The sequence below is a fragment of the Chinchilla lanigera genome, unplaced genomic scaffold (assembly GCF_000276665.1).
Source record: "Chinchilla lanigera isolate Chin_1 unplaced genomic scaffold, ChiLan1.0 scaffold00038, whole genome shotgun sequence".
In the NCBI taxonomy this organism is placed as follows: domain Eukaryota; kingdom Metazoa; phylum Chordata; class Mammalia; order Rodentia; family Chinchillidae; genus Chinchilla; species Chinchilla lanigera.
Genome location: NW_004955439.1, coordinates 209,589 through 235,712, shown reverse-complemented (window position 1 = coordinate 235,712; position 26,124 = coordinate 209,589). Strand labels below are relative to the sequence as shown.

The 26,124-nt window shown below is 37.6% G+C and overlaps 1 protein-coding gene across 1 annotated transcript in view; it reads right to left on the bottom strand.

The window, feature by feature from the left end:
* The window catches only part of Map3k5 (mitogen-activated protein kinase kinase kinase 5), a gene marked incomplete in the record, with an annotated part of 214,421 nt that overhangs the window by 141,207 nt on the left and 47,090 nt on the right, over window positions 1-26,124 (bottom strand). Inside the window, 1 exon segment of the mRNA XM_005390462.2 lies at window positions 7,305-7,444. Within this exon segment, the coding sequence (XP_005390519.1) occupies window positions 7,305-7,444 (140 nt within the window).

The following is a 26,124-nucleotide window of genomic DNA, read 5'->3' as shown; positions in this document are numbered from 1 at the left end:
TTAACTTCCTCTTCTCTGTCACCAGCTGCCTCTTCCAGCAGTACCTAATTGAACCACATTATTCAAGTCATTGTATTATTTTTTAAAAAGTATTGTTTAAAAATTACAGGTATAGTAGATTTCTGTACAGTAAATTGCACTTAACATAAATACCCATGATAATTTCAAAGATGCATTCTACAAGGACTCAAAGAAGATGATGAGCCTTATAAGTGCCACTAAGATCAGCTACGAAAGAATTGCTTATTTATAGTGAACAAAAAGGCACAGAATTCAGCAGGGTTTGCCCCACTTTTTCTGTGGGCAGAGGGTCCTTCTTCCTAGTCTTTATTCAAACTCTTAGGCCGATGAAGGGAGTCTCTACAAATAGGGCAGGTATCAACCCAGAGATACGATGTTATCTTTCATACCCCAAAGCATAGATTTTCCTCTCCTACTGACAAAATGGTAATGAGAGGCTAGAAATGCTGGGCGGGTGGGGGATTAAAGAGAATTAGGAAGGAAAACAAGGACATTATTTTATGTGGTCTACAGATAATACCTTAGAAGATGTAATATCACTAATTGACATTAAAGAAAACTGTATTCTCCAGCCCTAAGCACTTTCCGTAACCTCAGGGACTCTGCAACTGGGAAACCAACTCCTGCTAAATAAATTATTCATCTAGTTCGTTGATTCAAGATCTTCAGAGAAAATCTCTATAGAGCAGGGCTACCGGTATTGTTTATTTGCTCTCCCAATTACTTATTTCTTTCCTCAAGTGAAATGGAATAATTACAGTTCAGATGAAAACTTGCTCATGTCTGAAATAAGCAAAACGAAGGAACAAGATTGTCTCCTCTCTCACCAGCAAAAAATCCTTCCATAAAATTATAAGACGTGTATATGCAGCAGCGTTGAACCCAGGGAAGGACAGAACGCCAATTTTAAAAACTCTGGATTCTCTAAGTCAGCAGCAAGTTACAAAGTCAGCAAGAGTGTTTAGGCAACGGGCAGAGCCAGAGCAGTGCAAAAGTGGCAGGGCCAATGATAATGGTTCACAAACTGTTCTACTACTTTATCCTATCATGCTTTCAAATGCCTTTCTTCAAAAAGCATTTACTGAGTGTATACTTTGTACCACTAGGTTAGTGCTGAAAAAAATCCAGCAAAAGTCCATTTTTTAAACTGAGTTATTAACCTTTGAGGAAATTAAAATTCTAATTTTATGCACAACTCCAGTTAAAACTTGAAATATACTGTACTGCCTTTGGTAGGAGATGTAAATTTTTAAGAAAAAGAAGCAATGGTTTAAGGTTAAAAAGGAGGATTGGATATTTTTCTGAGTTTAAGAACACTGAGTAGATCATCTAGCACAAGGAAGAAATCAATTTAAATTTGAAGTACTGTGATAAAAAATTACCTTGACAGCCTCATTAATTTACTACAAATTGATATAAATATCAAAATTTACAAATCTTTTACTTGAACTATTTGCTTCAAGTGAATACAAATGGGTACCAGAAAATGTGTCCAAGTTCACACACATAAGTTCTTTGGGTCCCTCTGGAACTGAAAGTAAAAATTTTGAGTCTAGATATGATGGACCTATTCATGGAGCCAGTATAGGAGTTCTCAAGGTTCATTTATTTTGAGGAGCTTCCTTCCTTTCAAAGCTTATCCAATCATGTATCAATAGACATGTGCACCTCTTCCACATTTTACGTGACCAATGTTGCTATGATCATGGGTGTACTAATATCTCTTTTAGGGGTTTCTTTTCATTCCTCAGAATGCAATTGCTGGATCCTATGATAAATCTATTTTTAATGTCTTTGGAACTGCCACATTGCTAAAACTCTAAGGGCTAGATTAGGGATGGTGTTAGAAAATTTTGGTCTGTGCACATAAGGTTTCTAGTGTCATATCCTAGTGAGATGCTAGTCAGATTCCAATATAGAGAATAACAGATGCACTAAGGTACAGTAAGGATTTCAGGCACTATATTATGTATGCATTACATTCACTAAGCCAGTGAAAGAGGAAGCATAGAGATCAATTGCTTTAGAGAATAGTCTATCAAGGAAAACCCCATCTGTAAAGTAACTTTTCAGGCAATGGCTGAAAAGTAAAATATAACTAAATTTCTTGAGTAAGGAATAATCTACTATAGTCATTAAATTTAAACGCAGTCTGAGTCACCACCAGTTGACTGCATATCAGTCTCTACAAAATCATTTCTTCTGCAGTGAACAAACTTGGAATAAATCCTATCTGAATACAGAGAGAAAGACCTAAATACATATGAGCTTTCTAGCCATAGCCTGAACATTAGAGTAAAAACAACTTACAATATTTTGGAGTTTAAATGATCAGAATGTATGTAAAGTCATCCTGGTGAATACAGAAAATAAAGAATATTTTTTTTAAAAAGGTTAACTGTGAAATATTTGAGGTCTGTGAAAAGTATAAAAACACTCATATATCTATCACTTAGATTTGGAAATATTACATTACAGATATAATTGAAGCCTTTTCTTCCCTTCCCAACTTTATTCCTCTTTTATCCTACAAAGAGGCATCTATTCTGAATGTTAATAATTCCCATGCACATTTCTATTCTTTCATAACTCAAATGTGTATAATAGCATTGTCTCACATACAATTACATTTTGTATAGATGGTATAATACAGTACACACATAATCTGTTTTTCCTTCCATGTTGCTTTTTTGAGATATATATTAATATTGATATGTAAAGGTCTAGTTGATTCATTTTAATGCTCTCTAACATTCCATTAAATTCCTGTACCAAAAGTATTTTTTTCATTTTCCTAATAGATGTTTAGCATTTCTTTCGAGCAGAGGGGCTGTTACTAACAATGGCACACCAACATTCCTGATTATATCTCTTTAGGCATGTGAGACCCTTTTTATTTCTGAAACAGTACACATGTGGAGTCGCCATTGCCTAGACATGGTGACGTGCTCACTTGACAGTATTAGAAATTGCCCAGTGTTCTTCAGAAGGCAGGACTGTTACACTTTTCCACTGGTAGTGTATATGTCTCCCACTCTTTACAGCCAAGCAACCCATATTACAAGAGCTTCTTTCTATACTGTTAATTATCTGATGGGGTAATGGTATTTCAAAGTCTTGTTTTGCTTGTTTAGAAACAGTATTATTTAAAGTGAGCGGGGAATGACCCAGAAGGGAGACAAGGTGCTAATGAAGTGGAAGGAAGAATCATAAGAATTGGAGTTGTAAGCTATTGTCATAAAGGAATAGTTGCTGGGGCTCAGAAGATGATAGTTCAAAGTGTGGCACTCTGACATGCTAAACAATATGAGCTAAAAAGCAGTCTCAGAAGCCAGGTCTCTCTGCTCTTCCCCTGCCCAGGGTCTCTCCATTCTCTTTCCCTCCCAAAGGTCTGGAAGGGTTTTCTCTAAAGTTCCCTTATCTATCTAAACAACAGATCCTCCAGAAGATTGTTTTGTTAGTACATGTTTGTGATATATGATAAATACATTCATCATAGGGAATCAGTACACATACATAGCACAGCCTCCCTCCGTTCCCCAGATTAACTAACTGGAAAAAAAAGACTAGAATTGATATTAAAAGGAGAGTTCAGGTGAACTGTGCCCCAGATTATTGTTCTTTGGGTGCTTTCATCCCCCCCTAAAAATCATTTACTTGTTCTCTAAAATTACATACATCCACCTCTACCTTCTCTCCTAAGAAAAAGGTACTTAAATTTCAATTTTCTGCTCCATTCCTTAGGTGATGCTTGTGTGTTTGGCATGTTAATAAATGTGTTTCTCTTCTCCTGTTAATCTGTCTATTGTTGGTTTCAGTGGATTCAGTTATCAAACTATCAGAGAAGGAAGGGGAAGATCCTTAGCCCCTATGCGGTTCAATAAAAAACACCTTCACTCTGCACAAGAGGCATTCATTTCTCCCAAGCACCATAGCTCACTGGAAGGTAGAGTTCAGACTTATTCTCCCATTTACTAAGAAATCCCAGGTGGAAGTCTAATCATCTTTAAATGCATGAAGTAAATCAGGAAAGAATTATTAGTAGCGTTTCTCATTTTCAAGTAAATTAAATCTTAACATAGAATCTCTCTGAATAAGCATTAATGGGTACAATGAGGCACTGTACTTATGCACAGAAAGTTGTGAAAAATCTGTTGTTACAATGCTAAGTAAAAAAAAATCAACTTCCTTTTCTCAAGTGCAATCATGGTCTTTTTTTAAAAGAAGTTGAAATCATTCATCATCACTGTATTCAAATAGTACATGTGATTTAAAGCAGCAGATATACATTTTATTGCAAATACATGATGTGTTTAAATTCTAAACATCCTTCCAAATGATAATTCAGACATGGATTTTAAGTACTTTTATAGCTCCCCCTAATTACTTCTCAAGGGCCTTAAACTTAGAAAAGATTTTTTTCCTATGCTTTCTTTCTTCTTGAGAACTGAGCCAGAGAAACTGTTGTCTTCAACAAAAAACAGTAAATGAAAATAAAACTGGTGCAGCCGTACTTTCTTTGATGTCCAAAGAATCCATGTATGTGAAACTAGCTATCCAACAAGAGCATTCTGTTTCTATTTTTGCCCCTGAGAAAAGGGAAAGATGCTTTATTTTATTTGCCTAGTCCTTACATGATATAACATGCAAGGATTATACCTATGACTCTCTGTCACAGAAATAAATACACATACCACAACTTTTTTCAGTAACAGAGAACCTTTCAGGACACAGAGGAAATTGCTAGATTGCAAAAATATACTTCCCCTCCCAGATATTTCTGCCACTTACAAACAGACACTCTGGGCTAAGTGGCTAGGAATGGTCTAAATAGGAAAGTGGCTTAATGCTTAAGCTAATGAAAAGGGAACAAGAAAAGAAAGAAAAGGTATGTGTCACATGGGCCAACTCAGAAAGCACAATTGGTGGGCTTTTCTGAAAGACCATTCTCAGCAGGAACGTCCAATATGTTTCTGACTACAAGTTCAGTCATCACTCTGTGTCCAGGGGGATTGGTTCTAGGATATGCAGAAAATATCAAAACATGTGGATGTTCAACTGCCGTATTACATAGCACAGTACCTGCACATAACCTTCCACACTCTCTCATGTACTTTAAATCACCTCTAAGTTACTTAGCATAACTAATATAATAAAGTGACATAAGCAGTTGTTATACAATGTTGTTTTGGGAATGGTGAGAAGAAAGAAAACTTCTGCGCATGCTCAGTAAAGATACAATTTTCCGCATCCATAATTAGTTAAAACTGCAGAACCCACATATATGGGGTCGGGTGGGGGGACTGTAAATAGCAACTGGTCTCAATGGTTCTAGAGAACAGGCTTGGAGTCTGGCTCACTGGGTCCTAAGTCTTCCAAAGCATATCACCTTGGGCAAATGACTGAATGCATCTGAGCCTCACTTTGTAATCTATAAAATGGTGACAGACTACATACCTTGCAAGGCTATGTTAAGAATTACATCTGAACATGTACATGGATAAAGTACAGTACTAAATACCTAGCACACAGTAAGTGCTCACAAAGTAGCAGCTATTGTGTACAATATAAATAAGCATACATTAGATATCACTAGGCTTTGAAAAGAACTACTTTATTTAAATACCAGTAAAGCCTGGCATTTAGATACCTGTATAAAGCCTGGTTGAAAGTAATTAAGCCAATTTATTCGTCACATACAAATTTCCAGGGAGATTAACTTTTATCTCCTTCTCTCAAACGTCATCTTAATTATCAAAAAAAATTTTCCTTCCCAAGAAGAGAATGGCTATAAACTTGAATAGCCAAGGGGCTGGGGATTTAGCTCAGCAGCACAGTGCCTGCCTGGTAAGTGCAAGATCATGCGTTCGATTCCGGGTACTGGAAGAAAAGGAAAATGAAAAAAAAAAAAAAAAAAACAACTTGAATAGCCAGATACTTGTAGGGCAGAAGCAAAAACTGTGAAGAGTAAAAATCTCCAACATAACACTGCATGCTTAAAATGAGCTCAATCCCAGAGAAACAACATGAATAAAATCATATTATTCTTTCATCACTTGCTAATATGTTGTAAATGACAGCAAATCTAGATGTTTAAAAATACAGTTACAGAATTTTGTGTGCATTAATTAAAGGGGTAAATAAGTAAAATTAAGTAAGAGTTTCTTAGGGGATCACTTCAGGTTAGAAACAGATTTAGTTCAGGTACGAGCAAATCTCTTATATCAGAATGTTCTGGAAAGGAGTAGGCCTATCACTCCCAAGCATAATGCCTCGCATGTACATATATGTTTAGTCAGTGAAACTGCAAGTTTTTCACAGAAAGCCACACATGCTGTAGATACTCAGATAAAAGCAAAAGGCTACTAAGGAAATAGTTCTGCAAGGATTAAGGGTTGGAGATCTTCATATAACAATTGCTAAGCCCTTGGAGGTACGTTATGGGTTCTCTGGCTCTATAGCCCAAGATAGGCTCTGATTTGGGAACTGGAAGACAGAGATGAGAAAAGACCACATGAAGCTGAAAGTTTCACAAAGGAAACAGATGACATGAGGCTCAGCATGAGTTTCACTGAACTGTAAGATGCTTTTCAAAGAATCACACAGTGTAAAATCCCTTGGCCCTTGCAAAAGCATTTTAGGCAACCTCGCTGAGTGGAAGAAATGCTTTTATCTCAGGTATGCTCCTCTTAATGGAGAGAATTAGACAGGACAGATGAAGTTTGTAGACAAGATATAATAGTTTTTATTCCCCAGTCCTTTTAGATGATAGAAATGCTTTATGCCAGGCAAGTTCCTGTTAATGAAGAGAATGACTGGGAGCAGTTTGAGTTTAGTAGACAAAGTACAAAGCTTTTACTTCCGCAGTGATACCCTGGTAGAAAAAAAGAGGGCAGTTTTCTGGGAATACTCAGAGAGAATTTGTCCTGAGAGCACTTTCTGTTGGAAGTGTGCTTTTTAGTGGGTACAAAGAAGCCCCCAGCAGGCAGGTGCCAGGCCTGACTTATCTTTCTCCTTTTCTTTCTCCAAGGTGTATGGATGACTTCCTGTCCACACAGTTTCCTAGGCTGCAACCTGATCAGAACTCAGAACTCAACATGAAGTTTTTCCTACATCTCATCAAATTTCTACACTGAATTCAGAATAAACCTCACAACTTAGTAACTGGTGCATAATGATCACACAGACAAAACATCTTTTCACAAACACAAGCTACTTAAAATGTTTTGGGTCTCCCTGAAGGCTGGAGCTGAAATTAAATACTGAGTAAACAAGGGAGGTACCTTCAGGGACTGCAGAGAGTCGGAGTTGGTATCACAGTAGAGGATGATGTTGTTGGCCATGCTGAAGCTTTCCCTCACGCCAAGGTGGTAAAACAGAGAGGGCTGGCGGAAGGCGTCGCTCATCTCCACCACAGCAATATCTGCAGCAGAAAACAAAGTCCCCAAAAGATGACACCGAGATCACGTCCAGTAAGCACATCTGGATTTCAATAACTTAGTACTCAAGACAGAAATAAGGAAATGAGTGGGATTTTCCCCCTTCGTTTACCACTGAATTTTGAATTTGTAGTTCTACCGGAAGTGGTTTTATAAAGTTCAGCGAACCTGCATTTTTTTAAACAAGAAGGAAATCATATAATGACTGCAAACTAAGGAGAGCCTCCAATAGTGAAAGCAGCAGCTAAGGCTCCTTATTAAATTTCAATGTTAAAACAAGTTAACCGGACCAGAGATATAGCTCAGCAGCATAAGCGCCTGCCTAGCAAGCGCAAGGTCCTGAGTTCAATTCCCAGCACCAAATAAATGAATTAATTAAGTTAAATAAAACAAATTAACTAAGGCAACAAAGAACTTTAAAAAAAAAAGTGGATTCAAAGAAAATAGCAGCAAGTCCCAATCGAAAAATGCAATTTAAAAAAACCAAGTAGGCAAGTTTATTAGTTAATCCAGAGCCAAGTTTCAGACCAAATAATTAATAAATTAATATCTAGTAAGTCCTTGGCAAGTATAATCAAGAAAAAAGACTGAAAATTATGACTAAGAAGGGAACTATAACTACAAATATAAGTTCTTCCAAAGGCCGAAGGTGACTGATATCAAGAAAGTAAGAACCTGATACCAGAATTTGACAATAATGTCACAAAAAGGAAATTCAGATTATTCTGAAACTCATTTGTGAAAACAGGCAAAAATACAAAGGAAAAACTAACAAAATATACCAAGTGTTACACTGTCAGAACTTTATACCATGAGTTTAAAATTTATTTTGGAAGTGCAGCTATGTCTCATTTTTAAAAATCACCTTTATAAGAGGCTCAAGTTACATTAATTAAAACACAAAATCCATTTCCCATTAAAAAGAATGGCAAAATGGCCTGGGGCATAGTTCAGTGGTAGAGCACAGGCTTTGCAAGTGTGAAGCCCTGGGTTTGATCCCAGTATTGCAAAAAGAAAAAAAGAATTGCTAACTAAAAATAGAAGAACAATATACATTTCAAATAAGTGCTACCTTTGTGCTTACAGGTATATCCATAAAAACAAGGAGCAAAAGTCTGTCAACTATTCCTAGTATTATAGAGTGGGTTTCTGAAAATCTCAACCAATACAGTAAGAATTTTAGAAAGTAAAGAGTATCATTCTAGACAATAAAATACACAATTGTCACTATTTGCAAGTGTTATGGTTGCCCAAAAAATGCAACAATTACACAAATAACCATTAGAAGTAATAATATAACTATTATTGAGGTATCAAGATGCAAAATTAATGTGAAAAACAAGGATTTAAGCAGGTGCAGTAGCTCATGCCCATAATCCCAGCTACTCAAGAGGATGAAGGCAGAGGATCCTGAGTTCAAGGTCAAGCTGGGCAACTTAGCAAGCCCCATCTCAAAAAACAAAAAACAAAACAAAACAAGCTTACTGTATAATTACAAAAAGCATTTGGAAACTATAGTAGTAAAATAGAACCCATTGACAATTACAATGAAAATGTAAACATATAACAAATTTGTTAAAGGTACTTGCATAATGATAGATAAAATGGTAATATTTTTTATAAATCATTTTTATTGCTCAATTTAAAACAAGGATAAAAACATGCAATAAACAATTAGACTACTAACACAAATAGGCAAGTTCACCAAGTTCACCACTTAAAATGGTAAGTAAACATGAAAATTCTCCATCTCACTTCTAGTAAATGCATATTAAACCAACCATAAAGTGCCAATTTCTTTGCCTAAAAAGTGGACAGAGTATAGGGAAAAAGAGAGAAAAACTTAAACAAAGAAAAAATTAAATTATATACATTACAATTTATAGTATATGTATTAAATATATTGTATACATTATGAGAATTACAATGTGTTCATTATAATGGCTACATTCAGTGGATATATACACATTAATGCAAATATCTAAAAACATACCTCAAAACATAAACTATGCTAACAGTTGAATTATTTTACTTTCTTCACTTCTCCTATTATTTCCTATAATTTCTATTATGAACTTGATTCTTTTTGTCACCATACAGGGCCTGAGAGGGCCCCCCACACACACCAAAATAGAGAGGGGAGCCCTCAGCTCTTTCCGCTAAACATGTAGGTTCCCTGACACAGCAAAGTATTTCAGGCAAGTCAGTGAGTGACACAGACCAATTTATTAAGCAAAATCTAAAGTCATTGTAATCTTGGCTAACTCTGTGTCCTGAGGCTGCAGTTTTCTTAAAAGCACAATTTTAAAATCACAGTTTTCTTTGTCACCTTTCTACCTGTTTTGATTTCTTCTATCTTACCTCACTTTCATAATTAAGAAACCTAAATTTAAAAACTACCTATGTGACTGAATTTAAAACCAAAATGCAGCAGCAAAGAAAGTGGGCCCTTAAGAAAGTATTGGATGTGGAATCTAACTGATCTAATAAATATGAAACTATAATTCACATTCAGTAAAGAAGAAATAAATCCGATGCAATGGAGGTGAAAGATTCAATGGCGTTATGAAAGGAGAAGACAGGTCGAAGGAGCTTCGAAAGTGTGTCCCCAGTGCTCCCCGAGGTTAAAAATGACCTAAGGACTCTTAATATAAATAAGACTTTTCTTCTGAGGTCCTTAACATTTCTACACCAAAATTCAACACATGAAACAAATGAGTCACTGCATCCCACCCACACAGCCATCTGCCTGCAGCCCCCACGCTGCTTCCGCCTCCCCAGTGCCAGCCCTGAACAGTCAATCACAGGGCTTGAAAATCCAGGAACATGGAGAGAGGGGCTAAAAGAAACCAAATCAAATGGTGGCTGATGAAAAATAGGCTGCAAGGAAAAAACACCAGCTAAGTTAAGGTAGTGAAGGGGGTGGCATTTCCCAAGAACTGACTCAATGGGACTTGATACTAAAATAAAATCAAAACGCTGCAGAAGGTTTTCAGATTCAGAGAGAAACCAGACATTTAAAATGAATGGTGCAAGCAAAATATGGTATAGTCACTTACATTTGAACATCAAAGCAGGAACAGGTCCATTTTTGAATGCTATATAGAGCATTACAAAGTACTCAGTGGCCCAATTTTAAAATACAATAATACAGCATGGTAACTCAGAAAGACTTTCTTTTTGTATTTCACATTCAGATGGGTGATTTGTTCTAAGATATTTTTATTCTTTTTTAAATTTAGTCTTTAATTCCCTTTGAGAAAAATTCACTCTTTGTCTCTGGGATACAGTTCAAAGGGTTTTGAAAAGTGCATATCCAACCACCATAGGCATGATATAGAATAGTTCCTTCACTCCAAAAATTTCTCTAACGCTTTCCTCTTGTAATTAATGCTCCAACCTCACCCCAATCCCCGGCACCCAATGTGTTTACAATCTCTATAGATTTGCCTTTTTCAGAATGCCAAATAAAGGGAATCACACAACATTTGGCTACTTTCACTAGCAAAGTGCATCTGAGATTCATCCATAGATGTTCATTGACTGGTTGAAGGACATTTGGGTTGTCTGAAGTTAGGAAAGTTTGAATAAAGTTGCTGTTCATACACAAATCTCTGTACAGACATACACTTTCATTTGTCTTGACTAAATAACCTAGGAGTGGGGTTACTGGGTCATATGGTAAGTATACATTTAACTCAATGAGAAAAAAAACAAACTCTCCCAACATGGTAGGCATACCATTTTACATTTCCACCAACAATGGAGTGAAAGGATCAACTGCCCAATATCCTTGTCAACTCATGGTACTGCCAGTTTTTGTTTTAAAGCTAGTCTAACTGGTATATAGTATTATCTCATCATAGTTTTAATAGATATTTCCCTAATGACTAATAAGGTTGAATATTTTTCCAAGCTTATTTTCTGTTCATATTCTTTGGTGAGGTATTCAAAGCTTTTGCCCTTTTTTAATTGTTGACTTTATTTTCTTATTGTTGAAGTTTGTACGTTATTATTTCATGGACATTGTTTCTCTGTCAGATATGTGATTTGCATATTCTTTCTCCTAGTCTGTGAACTGTCTTTTCTCTCTCTCAACAGTGTCTTTAGAGGGGCTGAGGATTTAGCTCAGCAGCAAAAGCGCCTGCCTGGCAAGCGCAAGGTTGTGAGTTTGGTTCCCGGTACCGGAGAAAAAAACAAACAAAAAAACAATGTCTTTAGAGGTACACAAGTTTTTTATTTAAATTAACTCCAGGTGCTTGATTTTTTTTCTTTTACAGATAGTGCTTAAGGTGCAGTTGTCAACAAAGTCTTTGATTTACTGGAGGTCACAAAAGTTTTCTCTTTTGTTTTCTTCTAGAAGTTTAAAACTGTTACATTTTGCATTTAGGTATAAGATCCATTTCCAGTGAATTTTTGCATATGGTGTGAGGTTGAGTCAAGGTTCACATATGTTGTAAAGATTCTGGTCTTGGTTACTTTTCTCTCACTGTTGGTACAAAATGCCCTACGCCCAAAATTAAAGAAGGAAGGGTTTATTTAGCTCACAGTTTGTAGAGGTTTCAGTACACAATCAGCTGGCTCCAAAGCAGAGTGACAGCAGTTCATGGTGGCGGACAACAGCAAAAGCAACAAGAGTAAAAGGGCCAAGAGCAAGCCTCTTTCCCGCCCTTATACTTTATGCAGGCTATGCTCACACCATCTCTGTGCCCTCCTCTTTTTTCTTTTTTTTTTTTTAATTTTAAAGAGAATTTTAAGAAACAATAGAAACAATACAGAATTTCAAAACAAGATAGGAAATTAACAATGCTTATTATAGTGCATATTGTTATCTGATGACAGGAAATTAACAATGCTTATTATTTTGCATATTGTTACCCGTGCCCTCCTCTTTCACAGGCTCAGAATCTTTACAGTGTGAGGACCCTGACCCCCTGTTGAGTCACTTTAACCTCTAAACTTCTCAGATTGACACAATCAACCATTACAACATCCTGGAGTTTAAATAGCCCGTCTACACCGTAGGATGTAGAACTACTGAGGAGCTTAGTTAAGCTTCTAAATTTCTCAAGTTGACATAATAATCAATTATAACAATTCTCCTATGTCCACTGAATTGCCTCTGCATCTGTGTCCATTGCATTAATTGGCTACATTTTGGGGGAGTCTATTTCTGGATTCCCTGTTTTAGTCCCATTGATCTATGAGTCTACATTTGCCATTGCAACATTATTTTGGCTGCAAAATATTCTTATTATTTGGCTGAAATAATTATTCTTATTATTTGGCTGAAAAATATTCTTATTTTTATGTTTCATGGTTTCAGAAGTTTCAGTCAATGGTCAACTCGGCTCTGTTGCCTTTGGGCCGATGGCAAGGCAGTATAGCATGACAGGGAACACATGGCAGAACAAAGCTGCTCTCCCTGTGGCAACCAGGAAGGAGGCTTTTAGGAGCACATTCCCAGCCTGACTTCCTTATACTAGATCCCACTTCCTAAAGCTCTACCAACTCCCAGTAGTGTCACAGGCTGGCAACCAAGTCTTTCACATGAGTCTTTGGGGGACATTCAAGATCCAGACTACATCAGTTGTCCTTTTTGAAATCCTGTGTAAGTTTTAGAATAAGCTGGTAGTTAATGATTACATATTAGTTGATAACTATCCAAAAAAATCCTTCTGGGATTTTCAATCAGATTATGTTGAGTTTCTAGATCACTTTGGAAGGATCTAACACCTTAACATTATTGAGTCTTTCAATCTATGACTATGACATCTCTCTCTATTTAGGTCTTCTCTAATTTATTCCATCAGTATTTTGTAATTTTCAATGTCACATCCTGTAGTTTGTTAAACATATGTAAGTGGTTTGCTTTTTTTGCTATGATTGTAAATAGTGCTCTATTGAAAATTTCTAAGCCCAATTTTTCACTGATAGTTCATAAAAATACAATATTTATTTTGCAGTATTGGGGATTCAACCCAGGGCTTTTGCTCTTAACTCCATTCCAAGCCCTTTTATTTTTTCTATTTTTTATTTTGATACAGGGTCTTGCTCAGCTGCTAAACTGCCCAGGCTGGGTTCAAACTTTCAATCCTCCTGCCGCAGCTCCCAGACTGCTGAGGTTACTACCACCTTCAGCTACTGATTTTTTATATTGACTTTTTTTGATGTATTCTTTAAAATTTTCTAACGAACAATCATGTTAAGCATCACAAAAAGTGGTTTTGCCTGTGCAACTTAGTCATTTAGAGAGACTCTGTCTCAAAAATAAATAAATTAAAAAAAAACAAAGAGCTGGGAATGTAACTCAATGTGAAAGTCCTAGGTTGCATCACCAGTACTGAGGAGAAAATAAGGCTGAGTGCTGCTACATCTGCAAAAAACAGGGGAAAACAGAGAACACCGGAGGGGAGGGAGAGGCGAAAGAGAAAGAAAGAGGAGGAGGGAGAAGACAAACAGGAGCATAAGGACAGAGCAAAACCAAAAAGGGAGTTAGAACTAAAGTCCCTTTGCCCAGGCACTAGCTTATGAAACTAGCTTTAGAGATTGGAAGAAGTACACACATATAGGCAGTCCTCAGCCTAGAACTTCAGGACCTAGAACCACAGCTCAGGTGCAGATACAGCCTCAGAAAAGTGCAGCACACAGATGGCAGGAAAAGTTGCAAAGGAAACCAATCCTTCCCCCAGGAGTGAGTGATGAATATGCAAATGATGGTCAACCTGTCTCGGACTTCCAATGTGTGAATGCTAATGAAGTTTCTGGATGGATGACTTTGATCTCTGAGCTTTGGTTTCTCTAACTTAAATGCAGAAGAAAAACAACAATGAATTGGTCAGCAATAATATTGAGGACACAAAACTGTCAATAAGAATCACTTGTGTGCTCGGCACAGCAAACTCTCAAATGGACACAGTAATATAGAGTGATTATGAGAAATGCTCATAGAAGGCCTGTTGAGCAGTTTACCATGAAAATGTTAATATATAACTCAATGCTTCCTGAGAAAGACTCCTACGAATAATTTCTCATAGAAATGTTGTTGAAGTCAAATTCATGGAAGCATAAAAAGTCAACATAATGATTCTGACTTAATTCTGTAATCAACGAATGTATTCATCATGTCCAGGAGCTTTAACAGGGAATGTTGCAGGATCAAAGTGCTCTGGGAAGATAAATCTAGACTCTGTGATGGATGATAGACCAAACATACTAAAAACTGCAGAATCGTTCAGGAGTCATACAGAACTAAGAGAGGAAATGTGAAGGGAAAAACAGTAGACTTTAAGGATTGGGTGAAAGTAGGCAAAGAAAGAATGAGAGATGATTCTGTTTTTAACCTAGATGATTAAGGATGATGATTTGCCATAAACATAGTAAAGGATACAAGAGGAGGAACTATATTATTTCTGGTAGGGATTGGGACACATTAAACATTGTGTGTGTGGGTGGGAATGCTTTTATGTGTGTGTATTTGTGTGTGTGTGTGTAACACAGCTGTCATTTTGAATCTCAGTGGAAAGATCAAGGATCAGATAAAAAGATTTAAGAGCCACAGTGATGGGTGATAATTGAAGCAGTGGGTGTAGATGAGACTGTCAAGTCAGAACATAGAAAGAAATGAGAAGGCTTCTAGGACTCAGGAATTCCCCTGCTCGTTAAATGCCCAATAGAAATGCAGAGAAATGTTCACCAACAGACATGTAATAAATGTGCATAGTAACACTATCTGCAAAGTATCAGTAGTAGAAGAAGTAAGACAAGTGTGCCATTTAAAGACAACGGATGCTATACAGCACCAAGAATGAAAAATCTGCAACAACATGGATGAGTCTCAAACACACTGTTGATGGAAAGAATCCAGATAACAGGAGTAGGTACTGTGAGCTTCTGCAACATTAAAAGTCGCTGCTGGGGAGACTAGGAGGAGGGAGGCAGAGACTTAGAAGGAGCTCACAGGGGCCTTGGGGGCTGGTAAAGTTCTGCTTCTTGACCTAGGTGCTGTTCACTTCGTGAAAATTAATTCTTCTGGTCAAGAATTTGGCCCAGAATGTTAAAAGAGGTCTGTATCAGTTTCCTATGGCCATTGTAACAAATCACCAAAAGCTTGATGTCTTAAAAGAACAGATATTCTCTGTTTTGAAGGCAGAAATCTGAAGTTAGGGTATAAGCAGGGCCAATGTATCCACCATAAGATCTAAGAGACCCAGGTGGGTTTTAGCACTCCCTGGCCTGGGGTGTGAAGGCATGTAATGTCAAACTGCGCAGCAACTCTTTTTTCAGGACACTTGGGATGTCAGTTAGGGTCCACACAAATAATCCAGGATTATCCTATCTCCAGATCCTCAAGTGGATCAATCTACAAATACCCTTTTTCTGAAAAGGTAGCATTCATAGGTTCCCTGCATCTTGACACAGGTAATACACAGTGAGAGGGTGGGGGGACAATTTTCAACCTTATAATCTTTGATTACAAAGAAGCCATATTATTATAAAGAAGGCATATGATGAAGGAAATGAGAACAGTAGAATTAAAGGTGCTGAATAAATGAAAACATGGAGGGAATGAATAAAATTCTCCAAAGACCTGCAAAGAAAGGAAGAGGATTACCATTTAACAATGTCTTTGCTAGGGATTTATATTTAGTAAGAAAACCAACAGATCAGACAATACTTTAATGGTACAGGTATTCAGTTTTAGAATAGTGTAGTGGAAGCATTCAGATTTTAAAGGAGAGGACTAACTAATGTGGGCAATCTCTGTCTTCTCAGATGAGAGGGAGGGGTTGGAACCTATGTATAAAAGTCAACCTTAAAAATAAGGGAAGGACATTATAAGAGCAGGAAAGGAAGTGCTTGAAAGGAAAGACTGGGAAATAATGAGATGGGAGGAAAACACTGAGACCCTTTACTTTAGCTGGTGACTGTCTTTGGACAGACAACCGGGGTGCCAGTGGTTATAGAGCAGAAAGCCCACTCAGGGGCAGCAAGTCCGGATCCTGTGGCATCACTGAAACACAGCTGAAAGTAGCACTACCTCATTTACGTACATAGTGACCTCAATTCATTTTCTTCTCCACTCAAAGGAATTTATGTTAGTGTTCCTGTCCCTTGTGATAGTAACAATGCTATCACAGCAACAGAAGCAAGATGTGAACTCAGTACATGGTCAGAAGCCAAACCCTACCTTTTTCTCAACACTAATCTGCCCACAACAAAGCTGTGAAAAAGAACACATGATGAAAAGTGGGAAGACACAAACTGATTCAATTCTATTCTGTCTAATGGCCATAGGCAAAAGCCTTAACCAGACATTAAAATCTCAATCTTACAAATAATATTCTTGGTCCCAGGTCAACAGGACTAGCAAATAATCCTCCCCTCCTATCAGAGGTGAATTTCAAGAACATAGCATTTTTTTAATGGTGGTTTAGTTAGGTGTAAAACAGCCCTATAAATGCTGTACCCAAGTTCTGTCTTCAAGGTAATCCTTCATATCAACTCACAAAGAAGGTAAATAAGTCACAGCTTTCTTCTAGTGGAGAGCAAATACTTTATGAAGTCGTATTTTCCCTGTCACAGGCATAGAAGTCCCCTACAGTAACTATACGTATTAAAAACATACAAATAGGTCCTACATCAGATCATGTTTTGTCCAAGTTAAAACTGAGTCTAGTTTATATTTTAAGAATGTAGTCTGTAATGTTATGATAACAATAGATGATCAATGATCTATATAAGAAATGTATATATCAAAATTAACTCAAAGTTTATGGGGGGACAGAGTCATGCTGTACTTTATAAGTAGAAATGAGATATGAGGTTGGCTTGATGGTTAAAATAAAGGTCTATATCACCACTGCAAAACTATTTTTCTTCTTGAAATTATTATATTTCCTGAAGTAGGCTGGGTTTGCACCCATACTCATAAATTTAGGTCTTTTTGGACTTTATGTAATAAATTTCAATCCTTAAGTAATCAGTCTCTTTCATTAGATACTGAAAGAGTTATTCATCAACATTTCAACAGGCTTTTTAAGAATTTATTATAATTTCTATTGTGGTTGAAGTGCATATTATTTGGATTTTGGTCTCTCATATTTAATTTTAATTAAATCATCCAAGTTTCTGCCTTCGTTTATGCTTCAGTGAAGTTCCCAAGCACACACAGGAGTCCTTTGTAACTCTGAAAAGCTAACACAAGTATCTTCCTTCCAAACCAAAACCAAATATCTGGCCTCATTTAATTACACTGCTTCAGCTGCATAAGGTTACAGGAGTTGATTTGTGATAATTTGGGGAGAAAATCTGATTGCCCCTCACTGTGGATCCCGAGTGACACATTCCTCTGCAATTGCTCTACACTTTTTACAACCTGACACAGAAACAGCTCGAAGGCCTCTTGGAGAATGTTCCCATTATCAGTGTTCTCCAGCAAAATGGGCTGTCAAGAATTCATTCATGTTTGAGGCTGTTCTTATTAAAAGATATTTTCCTTACTCTTGCTAGGGAAATTCCCTCTTGCTCTGATTTAGGCATGTTATGTCTACACAAACATTAATACAGTAGTTATTAAGGCAGTATATCAAAGTGATAACCATCAGCAAAATTTAGGCTCTGAAAAATTCTACAGCAAAAAAAAAAAAAAAAAGTGACCTGGTTTCTTTTACAAAAATATGACAGGTGTGGGATGGAGGCAGAAATTAGAAATTAAAAGAGATTTAAAGGACAGAGTCAATTGTAATGTACAGCCTTTATTTGGATTCTACTTAAACAAACAACTTTATGGTCTTTATTAGACAATTAAAATTTCTAAAAAGGGCAGGATGTCTGATGATATTAAAAAGTAATTATTTTAACTGTGACAAGCTACTGTGGTAGGAGTTCTTATCAGTTAGAGAATAAAGATGTAGCATGCTAATTTAATTTTATGTTTTAAAAAAGTGCTAAGGTCTGACTCCACAAATATATGCTCTTGATCACAAATAATATATTTCTCATGCAACAGAGATTTAACTGCAGCCAACAAACACGACTCTTACTGCTGTAGAAAAGCCTGGAGGTGGTAAAACAAATGAAATCCAGCTGCACACTACTTGTTTGGCAGAAACAGTAGTTGCTCACTCTGGTGAACGGGCCAGTTTGGAGCACGCTTTCCCTTGAATTTATTGCTGTCATCCTTTGTACTCACAAACCAGTTGGACCTCAGAAGGGTTAGTGATCACCAGGAAGCACGATGATGCTCCAGGATTCTTAATGTGTCAACACACAGAAACCTTCTCTTTAAGTCACCATTCAAGGCGAGACTGTGCTAAGAGAAACCCCATACCTTCCTTTCCACTCCCTTTCCACACCTACTCAATAACTAGCAACACCGAGATACCATGTGCACTACTCTTTGTTCAAGTTTACACATCTTCTAACACAATCTGAAATCCTGTTGACACAACATGTGTAAATAAGGCTCTGCCCATAATTATTATTTCATTCCTAGCTTATGTGTTGACATTCCATTTGACAACTCACTTTGAGAGATTTTAAGCCTTATTTTTTGAGGATGATGTATTAGAGGGGATGGATAGGATTTAAAACTACTCACTGTTAAATCTCTTTTTATTGCTGACAAGCTTAGATGGCTGACCTTCACTCACTGTAATGAAATAGCCTGGTACTTCCTTTTTCTTTTTTCTTCTAGCCAAAATCAAATCTATCACTCTTAAGGACTTCATTTGCTCTCTCAAAAACTCAGTGTTATTTTTAAGTTGACACATTAACATGATTATTAAAATGTCACTTAAAAAAACAATCTGTGAATACAGCTGAAAGACCAGTCACACAGGGAAAGCAAGGACAAAAAGATCCATCAGGAGCCCCCTGTGGAGCAAATGGGATGAGCCTACTAGACGGACAGGACAGGGCAGGGAAGAAATGCCAGGGAAATACAGGGTATTTAACTTATGCACTCCTTAGAGCCTTTCAGCGGCTTCTTATCACAGTATGGAGGACACTTGGGTTTCTTCTGCATCAGTCCCAGTCATACTCCATTCTGCTCTCTTGTTTATTTGAGGGAACTTTTATTTTTCTATTCTGTACAAAATACTGCAGAGGGAGTCAAAGACGCGAGTGCCAGCCCTTTGATGCGCTTATCATCTTCAAGTGAGACGGCTGGACATGCGAGCTGCAGACTCCAAGACCCACTGAAATCCATGTAAGTGCTCCAGGGAAGCACAGCACAGAGCGATTAATTCCGCAGGCAGTTTCAAGGGTAACAGGTTCAAGGTGTGAGTGGTGAGACACAGAACATTTCAGTACACAGAGACTGGGAAGGAAGGGCATTTCCAGCTGCTCTACCATGGCGTAACACACACTACAGAAGTTTCTTCCTCCCAGAAAAATTGCTCCACCACCCAAGAATGGCCACAGACACCACCACCCACAGGGTGGGGAGAAGCTTATCGCCCCGCCTGCTGGTCTTCCTGCAGGGAGTGAAGTAAAACTGTACAGTCGCTCTTTGGAAACTTTTCAATGAAAACATTTCGTAGTAGGAGGAACCATGTTGCCTTTCCACATTCTAACTTACAGTGCTAGGTTCATCTTCCTTCTTTTATGTGCTGCATGGATGCCCACATTATCTCTCTCCCTTACTTCGTGTCTAAGGCAGCTGTGTCCCTTTCCTTTCTGAAGTTCCCCCTCCTTGTGTCCTACAGCCAAAGCCCTCTTATCTATGCACAGAGGAGCCTGGCAGTGTAATAACAGCAACAAAACCTTGGCAAGGTGGCACTGCATGGTAAGGAGGCAGCTTTTACACTTCTGAATAACAGAAGAGTCTCCCAGGGGCACTCAGCCTGAAAGGTAAGTCCACAAAACATCACCACCGCAACTGAGAAGATTTAGAGGCAGGGAGAAGCAAAGTGCAGACTCACCACAGGTATTCACAAAATTCACTCATATGTAGCTCCTGAATTTTCAGCATTTGTTTCCAATAGCCGTCAGAAACAGAAAGAGTTAACAAACTAAAGTGACATGGAGTGTCAGGAAGGTGCTAAGTATACCTGTACTGGCAGCAATCTGTTGTCAGACTGAGAGTAACCGGCAGTCACATCAGCTCTGACACACCGGAGACAGTTCTGACACCAGTTCAACCCATGTTCATTAAATCCCTACTAATGTCAGATCCCAGGGATACAAAATTAGCCCAAACACACACGCACATACACGCACACATGCACGCACGCATGCAAGTGCACACATACAGGTTCCTATTCAGATAGTTGATGACCTACTAAGGAGAACAATCAATTAATCATACATAAGCAAATGCAAACTGTAATGTGCTGATGATAAGACACCAGGCATTCTGAACCGTAAAACAGAGAACTGATTAGTTGGTGAGACTCCCCTGACAATGCAACAGAATCTCAAGAAGTAGCCGAAGTGCACGGAAATGGAATTCAGTGTGCTGGGTGGGTAGGCAGTGCTGAGTGCCATTACAAATGCCCCTGCTGTACCCCGCTGGGAGGGGATCAGCTAGCGGAGTCAGGTTGCTCAAGTCTGCATTTTCGCTGTGTAGGCAGCATTACCAGGAGCCCTGGTCCTGAACCTCCGGGGTACATTTCTCCATTTGTCAAGTGAGAGTAACAACCATGTGTGTCACTGAATAGTGTGACAACAATGAGCCCTCCACAACTATTAGCCATGACCAGAGAGACAGGCAGCAGCTGGGAGGCTCCGTCCCACTGCAGGGTCATCCCACAGAAACTGCCAACAATAGATGATGGATAGGTTTTGGTACTTTTCTTGTTGGAGAAGTAGAAGCTATGAAACCAGTAATATAAGTTCCATTCTTCTCAACAGACCCTTTGGGGTCTTGCCAAAAATCTATCATTATAGCATCTTCAAGAGAGGTCCTAGGTGGGGACACAGCCAACACTGCATTCACTATTGTGAGGCTGGAAAGACGACTAATCACATGTCCCGCAGAAGTGCAGGGATGGCCAGCTGAATACTTACCTGATTTCTTTCAAAGAGTCCGCATGTCTATGACTGCATTACGTCTACCGACCTGCCTGTCATTTCTAGTAGATTTTCCTTTCACACTCAAGAGTCCCACACTGGCCCTGAGCAATGGGGCAGTGTCTGTACCACTAGCAGCATCTTCACTGGGCAGGGGCAACAGGGCCCTGCTGCTGTCAGTATCTCAGTCAGAACCCTGTACCTGCTGTCACCCTAATACACTTGGCCCTAGTGCTTTGACAAGATGAAAACCTCAGCCCTGTGTGTTCCTCAAATGACTTTCAGACTTGAGCTGCTTTTTCCAAATCTCCCAGGCCAAGGTAATGAGAGACATTTTATAAATGCTGTGGGATAGAATCAACTTCTGAACTCCAGCCCTACTCCTCCATGTAAAATGCATTTCATTGGGCTGTGATTTTTCACCTTAGCTTTGGTCATTTTCCCTATGTGTAGGGGTGTGTGGAGTAAGGGGGGGCTTTCTTTGCCCCTCTCTCACCTTTAATCTTGGTTTTCCTTTATTGGAATATACATCTTCAAGTGCTTATCTTTGCCACTTGGGTTTCTGTTATTTACTTACCATTTCTTACTGAAAATATCCATGCCAGGATCAAGTTTCTTCTAGACATCCACAAGCCAGAGCTGGTTTTATAATACAGACCATGTGTCCCTGGAGTCCTGGACTAAGAATTGGAAATGCTCTTTGGGAACTGGTTTAAACCAGGTGGCCAAGCAGAGACTATACTCTCCCCAGCGACTTCTATCCCACTATGATTTATTTTACAAGATTGAAACAACTAAAAAAGCAAAAGAATTTGAAATTCCACCATCCATAATCCCATTATTAACCAGATGATATTTCTACCAGGATTTCTAAGTTTTATATTAACTTATTTTTAGAGTAAGTATTGCAAAAATTATTTTCTTAAAATGATTCCACATATTCTCTTTGTGCCGATCATTGTAAATAAACTAGACTTCTAAAAAGGAGCCTGCGTACTGAGTAACAAAGGAGCAATTTTCTGCAATTATTTGGATTCTATTACTCTGTGGAAAAAAACAGAGTTTTTTTCTTGAAAATGAGAGTTACCTTTAAATGGTGAAAACTGTTCACTTCTGAGCTACTATTTACTTCCTCGTGTTGAACTCTCAGTAACTCTCATATCTCATTATAATGTACACGTTTGCTTTTTCACCAATAAGGCTGTCTTGGCTATTACCACAGACTATCAACATGATCCTCACAATGCAACCCTTACCTAAATTTTGAAATAATAACACTACATACAAGTCAGTGATACACAACTTAATAGTTGACAACCCTCAAAAATATAGTATATCTACTCCTCATTATCATAAAAGTATATGTAATAAAATTACATATTCCTAATTATCACATGGAGACACCAAGCATTTTGATATACTTCTTGCTAAGTATCTTCCCATACAGCTATCACATACACACACACCCATATGGTTACAAGAGCAAAATTATAATTACTCTAAAATAATGTACTAATTACAATCCCTTCTAATTGCTGCCTTACACTGGAGAAGCCTGAATAATACACGCATGACTTGACAGATGCTAAAAGTCTGTTTTTAAACATCTACAAAAGCGTACAGCTAATATTCATACTTATCAGGGAGAAACTCTCCCACTAAGATCAGGAAAAGGCAAGGTTACCTCTTCTCACCATTCCTTTATAATATCATGCTCAAGTCTTCACAAATGCAGTAAGAGGAAATATAGATGATCCTAACTTATGATAGGCTTGCAAGCCCAATCAACCCATTACAGGTTGAAAATACTTAAAGTAAAAAATGCACTTGATACACTTACATAATAGCCTCGCTTATATTAAACAGCCTCAGAACACTTAAATCAGCCTGGAGTACCATGAGTTCAAGGCGAGGTTGGGCTACATAGTGTATTCAAGGTCAGCCTGAATTACATACTGAGTCTGTCTCAAAGAACCAAAACAACAACAACAAAGCATCTTAACATACCTGAACTGAAACTGAAGCTGAAAACCAGAATGGTTGTACACTTTTGAACTACTGTAAGGTCAAAAATCATAAAGCAACAGAAGATAAGGACACTATGTAGAAGGCATACTGTTTGAAAAGAAAAACTAAAATTAGTCTTTATTTACAGATGTCAGCATCATCTATGTAAAAAATCCAAAAGAAACAACAACAACAACAAAACTTCCTGGACCTAAGTGATCATAATAAGGTTCCAAGATGCAAAATACAAAAACACATTTTGTACATATACAAAATTAGTTGCTTTCTTATATATCTGCAGTAAACAAGTGGAATTTGAAATTAAAAATGCAACACCATTTATATTAGCAACCCCCAAAATGAACTTTTTAAATTTATAAGTCTAACAAAATACTCGTAAGTTCTATATGAGAGAAACTATAAAATTCTGATGAAAGAAACCAAAGAACTAAATAAATGAAGATATTCCATGTTCATGGACAGAAAGATTCAAGATTATCAACAGGTCAGTTCTCCCCAAACTGATTTACATGATCAATGCAATCCCAGTGAAATCCCAGCAAGTGTTTGGTTTGTTTTTTTTTTGGATACCAAGAAACTAATTTTAAAGTTTATACAGACAGACAAAAGACCCAGAATAACTAACACAATATTGAAGAGACAAATAAAGTTGAAGGACTGACATTACCTAACTCCATGACTTACCTGAAAGCTAAAGTAGTCAAGCCAGTGTGGCATTAGTGAAAGAATGTACAAATTTTTGAAAGGAACAGAATAGCAAGGCTAGAAGTACACATAAATAAATATAGTCAAGTGATCACTGACAGAGGTACAAAGGCAATGCAATGGAGTAAAGATAGTCTTTTCAACAAGTGGTGCTGCAACAACTAGACCTCTGCATGCAAAAAATAGAATGTAGACACACACTTACATCCCTCACAAAAATTAAGCCAAAATAGACTATAGACTTAAATGTAAAATGCAAAAATATAAACCCCTAGAACATAGTACAGGAGAAAGTCTAGATGACTGTGGATATGGCAATAACTTTTTTAGATATAATACCAAAGAGACGTTCTGTAAAAGAACAGATAAGCTGAATTTCATTAAAATTAGTCTTCTGTTCTGTATGATACACTGTTATGAGACTGACGCACCGTCTACTGCACTAAGAAGGCAGGTTGATACACTGATAGATGAATGAAAAAAGCAGCCATAGACTGGGAGAATAAATTTTCAAAATACATGTTCACAAAGGCAGTTATCTAAAATTACAAAGAATGCATAAAACCCAAAAATAACCAGATTAAAAAATGAGACAAACACTCAGACACTTCAGCAAAGAAGATTTACAGATGGCAAGTAAGTATACAAAAAGATGCTCAATATCGCCTGTCATTAGGGAATTACAAGTTGAAATGACAAGCTATCACTACACATTTATTAAAATGGCCAAAATCTAGAACACTGACACTATGAAATGCTGGTGAGGATGGGGAGCCATGGGAACTCTCATTCATTTCTGGTGGGAATACAATGCTATAGTTACTTTGAAAGACATTGTAGCAGTTTCTCACAAAACTGAACATACTATTATAACTATATTTCTTTGTATTTACCCAAATGAGCTGAAAACTTATGTTGAATAAAAAACACCTACACACAAACATTCATAGCATCTTCATTCACAATTGCCCAAACCTGGAAGCAACCAAGATATCCTTCAGTAAGTTAGTATATAAATAAACCATGGTACATACAGAAAATAGACTATCATTTAGGAAAAAAATGAGAAGTGAAGCCATGAAAAGACATGGACGAAACTTAAATGCATACTAGTAAGTAGAAGAACCCACTATGAAAAGGCTGCATATTGTATGATCTAACCATAATCAATTCATGGAACAGTAAACTATGGAAATATTAAATGGATCAGGGGTTTGTAAGGGCTAGTAGTGTATTAGTCAGCTTTATTATTGCTGGGACAAAACATTCAACACTCACAAATTAAAGGAGCAGTGGTTTGATTTGGCTCATGGTTTGGGGGCTTCAGTCCATGCTGGCTCCAATGTAGAAAGGGTATGGCAGAGAAAACCTGCCCATCTCATGCCATCCAGGAAGCAAAGAGGAAAAGAAGGGATCAGAGACAAGAATATACTCTTTTAGGTCAGGTCATGCCCCACTGACATCCCTCCAACCAGGCCCCACCTCCTAAGAGCACATGAACTTATCAGTGGATTAATTCCCCACTAAGTATAGCAGCACCATGATATAATCACCTTCCCAAAGCTCCACCTCTGAACACAAATCTTTTGGAGGACATTCTCGATCTAATCATAACAAGAACAGAAAGTAAATGAATATGTAAAACACACATAAAACACAGAGGATTTTTAGGGCAGTGCAACCACTCTATATAATTCTTTAACTATAGACACATGTCATTATACATTTGTCCAAACCAACAGAGTATACAATACCCACAGTAAACCCTAATGAAAGCTATGGACTTACACTGATAATGAATGTGTCAATATAGGTTCATCTGTTGTAGCAAAAGTACCACTCTGGTAGGGATGTTGACAATGGGGGAGGTTGTGCACATGTAGGGGTAGGGAGTAAATGGAAACACTCTATACCT